General features: G+C 44.1%; 1 protein-coding gene across 1 annotated transcript in view; it reads right to left on the bottom strand.

Moving 5' to 3' along the window:
* The window catches only part of Prkn (parkin RBR E3 ubiquitin protein ligase), a 1,229,844-nt gene that overhangs the window by 835,934 nt on the left and 384,722 nt on the right, over nucleotides 1-9,188 (bottom strand). Inside the window, exon 3 of the mRNA XM_013352276.2 lies at nucleotides 6,497-6,737. Coding sequence (XP_013207730.1) covers nucleotides 6,497-6,737 — 241 coding nt within the window. The remainder of the gene's footprint in view (nucleotides 1-6,496; nucleotides 6,738-9,188) is intronic.

Genomic DNA, 9,188 nt, shown 5'->3' with positions numbered 1-9,188 from the left:
GTATATATGTGTGTATGGGTGACTGTGTGTGTGTAATGGAGGAGTTACTTTCATTGGTTAATAAAGAAGCTGCCTTGGCCCATTTGATAGGCCAGCCCTTAGGTGGGTGGAGTAGACAGAACAGAATACTGGGAGGAAGTGAAGCAATCGGCATGTCTCTCCTCTCTGGGTCAGACGTGATGAAGCTCCAGGCCAAGATGGATGTACATGAGAATCTTCCTGGTAAGACACCACCTCGTGGTGCTACACAGATTATTAGATATGGGTTAAAGCAAGATATGAGAGTTAGCCAGAAAAGGCTAGATATAATGGGCCAGGCAGTGTTTATATGAATACAGATTGTGTGGTATTATTTCAGGGCATAAGCTAGCCAGGCGGCCATGAGCTGGGGGGCAGGAATGCAGCCCACAGCTCTCACTACATGTGTGTGTCTGTAGGTCAGAGGACAACTTGCAGGCGTCTCTTCAACTCGGCTCATCAGACTTGCCAAGCACCTTTACCACTGAGCATCCACCAGTCAAGAATTTAATATTTAAAATCAAAAATTAGTGAGAAGACAGAAAACCATATGATATAAAGTTTATCTTTCAAATTTAACTATTTGACAGAAATTAGGCCCTACTATAAGATCATGCCTTTCAGAGAGGTCATGCAAAATCTTGCCCCACTCAGCCACATTTTCCTGTCCTTATCTCTTGTTGGCCTGCTTGCTTTCTCAATATTGCTCGGCCTCCAAGTTTGTGGACCTGTCTGCTGCCTCTGCCTGAGCTCTCAGAAAGGATGCTCCCTCTTTATGTTCACCCCAAATGTGGGCATATCTCAGAGGAACAAAATCACCCCCTTTTTGTCCTAGTAGATACTCAGCAGCATCCACTCTTGCTGGTGACTCATCCTTGGTTATCACGCTCTCCCAGTTAGAATGAGCTCCGTGTGTGGGGCCTTTCCTCTGCTGATCTCTCTGCGATCTCCCAGTGCCTGGACCTGTGCCTGGCACAGCACAGGAATCCAGTGTCTGTGTGTTTACATGACTGGTTGCACAGTAATGTTAGAGGAGACCCCCTCCTTTATTTTACCTGTCAGAAGTTAATTGATGGTCCCTCATTCAGGAAACAAACAACGTGTAAACTTAATTCATTCACAAAAACTCTAAGACCAAAAATACCTCATTCTATGTTCAAATTCAAAGTCTGCAAAACTACATATTGTATTCACTAAGCATGTTTTAAACTATCTTTTTTTTTTCTGTATAGGACACTGCTGCTCAGTTTGACTCCCAGTCTGCATGTTAGCATTATCTAGGGACCTGTCAGAAGTACACTTCCTTAGTCTCTGCCGCAAGCATGGGCGGTGTGGAACTCAACATCCTGTGTTTTCATAAGCCTGCAGGTGATCCTGGGGAGCCCCAAGCTGGAGAACCAAAGCTCCCACGGCTCACTCTAGCTCTTTGATTTCTCATCAGCCTTTATGTCCTAGACTTTTAAGTACTATAAATGTAAAATAAGAACAGAGCAGAGCATCCCCCAAAGAAACAGGTTTATGTGAAGTGACGGAGAAATATCTTGTGGGATCTGTGGGCTGTAAAGGATCATAGAAGCATTCCAAGACACTGATGATAAGAGACTTCTAAAGGCTAAACGAATCCATCAGCTGTTTCCAAACAAACCTAGTTGGTCAAGGTGTCCTGCGGCAGGTCTAGGGTTATACCACTGGAGGAGACAGCCAGTGCTAGGCAGGTGTTCTTTGGGAAGGGCCAGTTTTGAGTGGTGTTAGGCTCGAAGGAGTTCCTGGTAGAACCCTGTTCCAGGGGCATACTCTGGAGGGGCTGGACATGGAGGAATGTCTCATGGGCTTATATTAGAGTCGCGTGTATAGGGTCTCCTCAGTCAAGATTTGTCTCCACTATTGTTTTGGTCTGATGTGACTTTGCAGCAACATTGACAAGTTCCACAACACAAACTGTTTAAGTGGTGTTTATGTAAATCATGTGTCACCTCTCTTTTTCATTATATACCTTCTCTTTCCTACAAGCACCTGAAAAGCAAATTCTCAGATTGCAGACAGTTCTATAATTAAGAGTTAGATTGCCTTTTCTGAAAAGAAAAAGATAAACTGACTCTTCACTCTGTTTTACACATGCGTAGTGCATCTCTCAATGCAGACCAGGAAATGATGTCTCTGCTGTCATCCTGCATCTATCGCCTTTGCTATCCAAGAATGGCGGGTCAGACTCTGGCACATGCACACTTGACCCCATATGAGGATTGGTCACGCCAAGAGGCTCGTCCCTGTCCTTCCAGGTTACAGACACACAATCAACATGTAGTTTATTAATTTTCCCGTAATCCAAGCCAAGAGAATGAAGCCATTCTCCTTGAGTTCTAGAAACAGCAGCCCTACAGGCAGATGATCCTATTAAGCCACCAGTCCCTAAGTAATAACAGTTATACCACAAAGGAACCATGAGTGTCCCTACCCTGCCCACCAACTAAGCAGGAGATACCTCACGATAGAAAAAGAATTGGGTCTGGAATAACAAGATCTCTCGGGGATCTCACAGAGTCAGGACTGAAAACCAGGCCACGGTGGGACTGAGGCTGCTTAATTAAGCACACCCATGTCCCTGTCCCGACTTTTCCTCTATTTAAACTTGAAGTTCATGCCGGAAACCTGAAGTCAGGTCTGAGGATGCTGCTCCCCCTGTTTCCACTTCATAGCTCCATTGATTAAATCCCTTTCTTGACTTTCAAGGTGGCTTTCTCACTTTGGTTTCTGGATTAAGAAGCCAGTGCCCACCCCAACCCCCAGATATCTTCTTACAGTTCTGTCTTCAGATGAACCCAGCATTAAACCTAAGTGGTAAGATAGCGTGTGCTTCTGCAGCAGCAAACTGTGATGCGCAAAACAATCCCACACCAGTTAGTATTTAAAGGGGCATTTATTTTGGGGTTAAAACTCACAAAGCACCAACCGTCAGGAAAGGAGCCTAGTCGCCGGAGCAGGAGCAGGAATTAAGCGCCGGAATCAAGAGAGCAGCGTGGCGCACACCTGCCAGATTTATAGATTTATATTGGCTTAAGGGGTACATGCCCTACAAATATGGTGATTGGCTGGGGCTGCCCCTGCAAAACTGAAGAAGGCATTTAGGATGGACACACAATTATCTGCTGGTATTTTTGTTGAGATAATGAGTAGAGAGATTGAATTTTGCTCAAAAATATAAGTATACAATTTACTTTTAGAAAGAAAAGCTGAATGTCAATTGTTCTACTAATATAATGAAGTGATTTGGTCACTAAGCACCTTAAAAGTATGAAGAATCAGCTATTTTAATGCTATCTTTAATTTTCAACTATACCCAGTTTACACAAAACATTTATGATAATCCTAGTGATGAACAATCCATATAGCTTCTTATGTTTGGATTTTCATATAAACCATATTTCACTGTGAATTTTTATATAAACCATATTTCACTGTGAATTTTTATATAAACTACATTTCACTGTGGATTTTTATATAAACCACATTTCACTGGACATCCCTTTGCAATTCACAACTTTAAGAAAAGCCTCCTCTCTGCCTGTGGATTTGCCAACATGAACACTTAGACCACTTAACTATGGACTCATCCTAGGTGCTCAGCATCACACTTTAAAGACAGCTGTTCTTCCTATTTTCCATAACCTTGCAAATCTCTGTTACTATCCTGAATCCAAGGGTCATCGAAGATGCGTCTTGAGGCTCACACGCTTCCGTGAAGCTGTAAATTGCTCCCTGTGGCGGCTTCAATAGAATGGTATTCGCAGCACCATGTATAAAAACACAGAACAACTTACATCTTAACTTCATCTGTCGGTGTTAATTTTGGGGTCAACATTATGATTCGAACTGACTCTTTCCATTGTTGGTCAGAATATGAATGCTTATTACAGTATTAATTACTTAATGCAGCTTTTCTATGAAGTGTCACTTTATCCCTGTTTATGTGGCCTCTTGCTTGCACGCCAGTCAAGCTGATCGCCATCTAAATTCACACCGATGCTCACTGCTTGTTTCCAGGTGCTGTCCCCCACAACCTCAGCCCTGTTCTTGGCTGTGGTGAATCCGTCAATAGCATTTGCAGGCTGAGGGCAGACCAGCTGGCTTAGGAGGCTGTCTTTACCCTGGCCTTGAGTAGAAGTTTTGGGGTACTGAATTGTTATTTCAAGTTGTAGCTCTTGGCAATCGGCTACCGCCCCACTCCTTCTGTTCTCTTGCTTCTCTTGGGAGCCACCCAGGTTGTTCTCATCTGGCCAATGTTGGCTCCTTTTAATTTTAGGACCTCTTTGTCCTGGGTGTTCCTTCCTTTATGAGGTGAGTTCAGAGTTACTTGCCATGGTTAGGAGCAGTACACACAACGTGATCCATACTTCCATGTAACTACAGCTGGGAACTGGGTTGTTGTGCTGTTCTTTGTTTGTTGTTCCTTCTTTTCTTACTACAAAATCGCCATTGATGGCCTTAAAAAACCAATTAAACAGCCGGGCGGTAGTGGCGCACGCCTTTAATCCCAGCACTTGGGAGGCAGAGGCAGGCGGATCTCTGTGAGTTCGAGACCAGCCTGGTCTACAGAGCTAGTTTCAGGACAGGCTCCAAAACCACAGAGAAACCCTGTCTCGAAAAACAAAAACAAAACCAAAAAACCAATTAAACAGTATTTAGGAATTTTAACAGAGCCATTTTTTTCTTTTATTTTTATGATTCAACTCTTCTGGCCTCAGGATCTCTGGTGCTGAGAAAGCATAGTGGTCCAGGCCTGTCTATGCTATGTGGAGAACAAAGGAACAACACTGGAGAGTCTGTGGCCAGCTTTTATCTGTATGTGCACCTCAAATGACTTGTTCTGACATTACTTACTCATATCAGATAATCAATACTTAAGGAAATATATTAATATCATTACTACCTACGTCCCCTCTAAACCTAATTACAAATATGATATTAAGATGTGGAATCCTCTGGACTGTGGGGGTGGGATTAATGTCATAAAGAAATTCATAATGGATCACTATAGTCAAACAGGAGACTAGTTCACCTTAATATATAGGTGACTAGAAAATATAGACCACAAAATATGTCTCTGGTGTGAGGATTATTTTGAACTATTGTTTGAAGAAACAGTGGGCCCATCATTTGCAATTGTAGGCATGGAACCGCTTCTGTAACATGAAACCACAGTCTTAATATCCTCAGGGGAAGCCAGCAACATGGTGCCTTCTCAGAAACAGATGCCAGACACTTCCAGACTCCTAACCTCCTGCTGTCAACTCCACCTTTGATGGCCCAGCTTCCAGAACAGTGAGGAACACTTCCCCATGTACTAGACATGATCAGCACTGAGCATTTGCCCCTACATAACTTCACTGAGGGGAGGTATTTATTAACAAGGAAAATACTTGAAATGACTGTACTGACATCATAACCTGGGGCCGGACAATGTTAAAGAGAAATTAAAAACACCTTTGGCTTTTTAAACCTTCTTTTGCTCTGAAAATTAGAAAACAATCTACCTCTGGATCCAGCAAAACTACTTTTAGGTATATACCCAAAGGATGCTCAATCATACCACAAGGGTTATGTGCTCAACTATGTTCATAGCAGCATTGTTTGTCATAGCCAGAACCTGGAAACAACCTAAATGCCCTTCGACTAAAGAATGGATAAAGAAGATGTGGTACATTTACACAATGGAGTATTACACAGCAGAAAAAAATAATGACATCTTGAAATTTGCAGGCAAATGGATGAATCTAAAAAACATCATATTGAGTGAGATAACCAAGTAAGTGACTTTTAGACATAAAGCAAAGAAAAACCAGCCTGCAATTCACAACCCCAGAAAACACAGACAACAGTAGGACCCTGAGAGAGACATACATGGATCTACATAAGAAGGAGAAAAAGACCAGATCTCCTGAGTAAATTGGGAGTGTGGGGATCATGGGAGAAGAGAAGGGGGGAGGAAAAGGGAGGATAACAGAGAAAAACATATAGCTAAATAAAAGCAATTTGAAAACTACTTTGGGTACAATATCATTAATAAAACTTCCAAACTCTTGTTTAAAAAAAAACTGCATGATTGAAAATATAGTCAAGGAAAATACATTTAAGAACATAAGAAATTAAAGGAAAGCAAAGTGTGTGTCCCTAGTTGTATACCCAAGCCTCACATAGCTTGCCACTGTCTTTACCACCCAGCTCTGAGAAACATTTAACTTAGTGTTCAAGGCCCATGCACCATCGGCTACCCTTCTGTCCGCTCCACTGTGGTCTCTGTTTGATCATGTTTATTTACTATTGCATGTACTTGCCTCACTTGGACAACTGTGTATTGTCAGGGTGTCACCCTGTGGTGCCTTAGAGATTCCATCCCCAATCATATCATGAACAAAGTTCGTACGGAGTCAGTTAACAAACAAAACTGTTCACTAGCCTTGGGCGGAGTGGCTGCAGTTACCTGGACCTTTGGCCGCTTCAGAATCGCTGCTGCTGCTTGTGTCCAGAATGACCGCCAGCCCCACGGAGTTCGCCGGCAGGATGTGGCTGCTGAGGTCCACCCTCGTCAAGCTCCTGGGCTCCCCGGCAGAGCCCCCTGAGATGTTGTGGGGCTTGTCCTCTCCAGAAGCGTTTGTCTGAAGACTTTTTCTCCACGGTCTCTGCACTATGTGAACTATGCTCTGCTGTTCCAGGTCACAGCTCTGGGGAGGGGCAGGCAGAGAGACAGAAATGGAAAGCTTTACACACAGGTTGAGCTTACGTCGTCCCCAGATGGAAAGTACTCAAACTAGTTTAAAGGCTACGTAACTTCCGTGCCTTAGTGGAAAACACGGTGTCTGACTGACTTAGAAACACTCTTGCAGTGTGGCCACAGAACTTACACACTGCATGTGACAGACACGTCACATGGGACTGGGGGTGGAAGTGGACATTTGAGGGAAAGGGGAACACAAAGACAGAAAACTATGGAAACATGAAAAGTTTATGGAGCCGAGTCGGAAAACAGATTAACGTGTCTTAAGTGTCCTGCAAATGCTCATTTAAGACTGATTTACCTCTCAAGTGCTTTGTCCTTAACTTAAACTTAACTTAAACCCCCCCTAGTCATTTCTGCTTTATAAAAGCACTGAAGGTCATTATCAATTACTGGGCATTTCCACACAGAATTATAATGACTGCTTATGGCAGGTCGCATTCTTTTCTTCTTGTCCCTGGGGCCACTAGCCAGCATTCTGCAGTACCAGTGGGACAGCTACTGAACAGTTTGTTTGCCCTTGTGATCAAAATCAGTGAATTTTTACTATAGAACCTTTTGTTTTCCTGTCTCTTTCTTCATGAACAGGAGTCTGTAAAATCTAGAATAAAAATTAAGAGTTGATATTTGCTAAGGCAAGACCTAGACGACCCTAGGTCAAGTCCTACTTCAGAATAAGTCATAGAAGCATCGTTTTTCTGACATTTCTAACAGCTGGGACCTGGCTCGCTCTCTAATGCCCACATCTCTGTGTTCTTCGTCTTGTTGCTATTCTCTGTCATTGTGGGAACGGTGGATAGATACCTGTGTACAATACAACCACCTAAAGGATGCAGTGCACTCTTCCTCCTTTGCCGTCTTCCTCGAGCAATCTCTTCATTGTTGCTATCAAATCCCTTCCAGAACAGTGACTTCTGCCACTCACCTGAATGCAGTGCCAAGCACACTGTGGCTTGGTGTTGCTCTCTCTAGTCAGAGGGTCATTAGAATGTTACCATGCCAATGTTTTCCCATTCTCCAGCTCTGCCCACAGTCCCAGGGTCTCCCCACAAGGGCTCCTACTAGAGTCACTATCTGCCACCCTCCTTATCATTCAAGAGGACAGCCCCCTATCATATGTACTGCCTGGCAACTCCTAAGGATCTCCGGGACCCCTAACCCCAGTTTTAATGCTGATTTCCACTCTCTGATATTGGGCAGGCTTCAGTCCCTGCATGGGGCTTATCCTCCCTGCCTTGTGACATCCAGCAAGGTGTCCAGAGTGACTGAGTAGGCATCAGGAATAACCTTCTCGCCTCCAGTGCCCTCATGACCTCACTGTCACCTCACCAAATGAGGCCATCGTTATTATGATGACCTGGTAATTTTTCTCTATATGTCTGGTTTCTGCCTGTTCCAGCACGTTACATACAAGAATCTTTGGTGTGTATATCATACTATCACATGACTAGTGTATTTATTCCTTTCTCCTTTACAGACCTCTGTTAAGCACTTTTTACATCTTTCCTTGTGCAGAAGAGCCATCCTCCACAAGCATCCATGGTCATGGAACTGCATTAGTGGGCCCCCAACATGATCTTCCTCCCTGCCTGCATTTTATGTTAGCCACGAGAATGACTTTACACTATTGATGTTAACAGATAAGAAGGAACCGAGACTTGGAATGGGTTTGCCTGGCGGCTTGGGTCCTCCAACAGAAGATGCTGAGAAGTTTTCTCTTCTACAGCTCGGGAGGCAGAGCTGTACATGTGATGTAGCCTGAGTCCAGCCACAGAAGGGGCAAGTGCTGCCCCAAGTGAAGACCCCTTTAGACGAAGCTAGCCTTGGCCTCAGCCCCAGCCCCCTAATGACATAAAGATGTGTGAGACCACAGATCTGGGGCAACTGCTCCTGGTGTTCTGTACTTGCTCCTTGGAAATAAAGGAGATGGCACTCCAATGTCCATCACACTGGAGCAGGAGCCACGCCATCAAGCTGTGTCTTGGAATGGGCTCTTATGTAGAACCCAGGAACCTCACACCCATAGCCAGAGTCCTGGCAGGCTGAGCACTAAGACATGAGCACATTGAAGCACAGACAAGTGAGAAAAGAGCATTGCAAAAAGGAGGAACAGACTGGGAAGAGGCCCTCAGCACAGCCATATCCCATGCTGTCTTCTTCCCCGGGAGACACAGGCTTATTCTGTTCTCCATGTTCAGAACTGAAGTCACTGAAAAAAAAGTGACACCTTTCTCATCTGAGTCCCCAGCTTTTTGCCTGCCAAGGTCAAATCACAGAGTTTACAGCTTAACTAGTGTGTGTGTGTGTGTGTGTGTGTGTGTGTGTGTCTGTGTGTTGTGTCTCTGTGTATGTGTTGGGTTGTGTGTGTATGCAGTGTTTTGTATGTTGTGTGTGTGTG

Source organism: Microtus ochrogaster, linkage group LG9, assembly GCF_000317375.1.
Source record: "Microtus ochrogaster isolate Prairie Vole_2 linkage group LG9, MicOch1.0, whole genome shotgun sequence".
In the NCBI taxonomy this organism is placed as follows: domain Eukaryota; kingdom Metazoa; phylum Chordata; class Mammalia; order Rodentia; family Cricetidae; genus Microtus; species Microtus ochrogaster.
The sequence above is the reverse complement of the archived record's forward strand: the minus strand, read 5'-3'. Positions and strand labels throughout refer to the sequence as shown.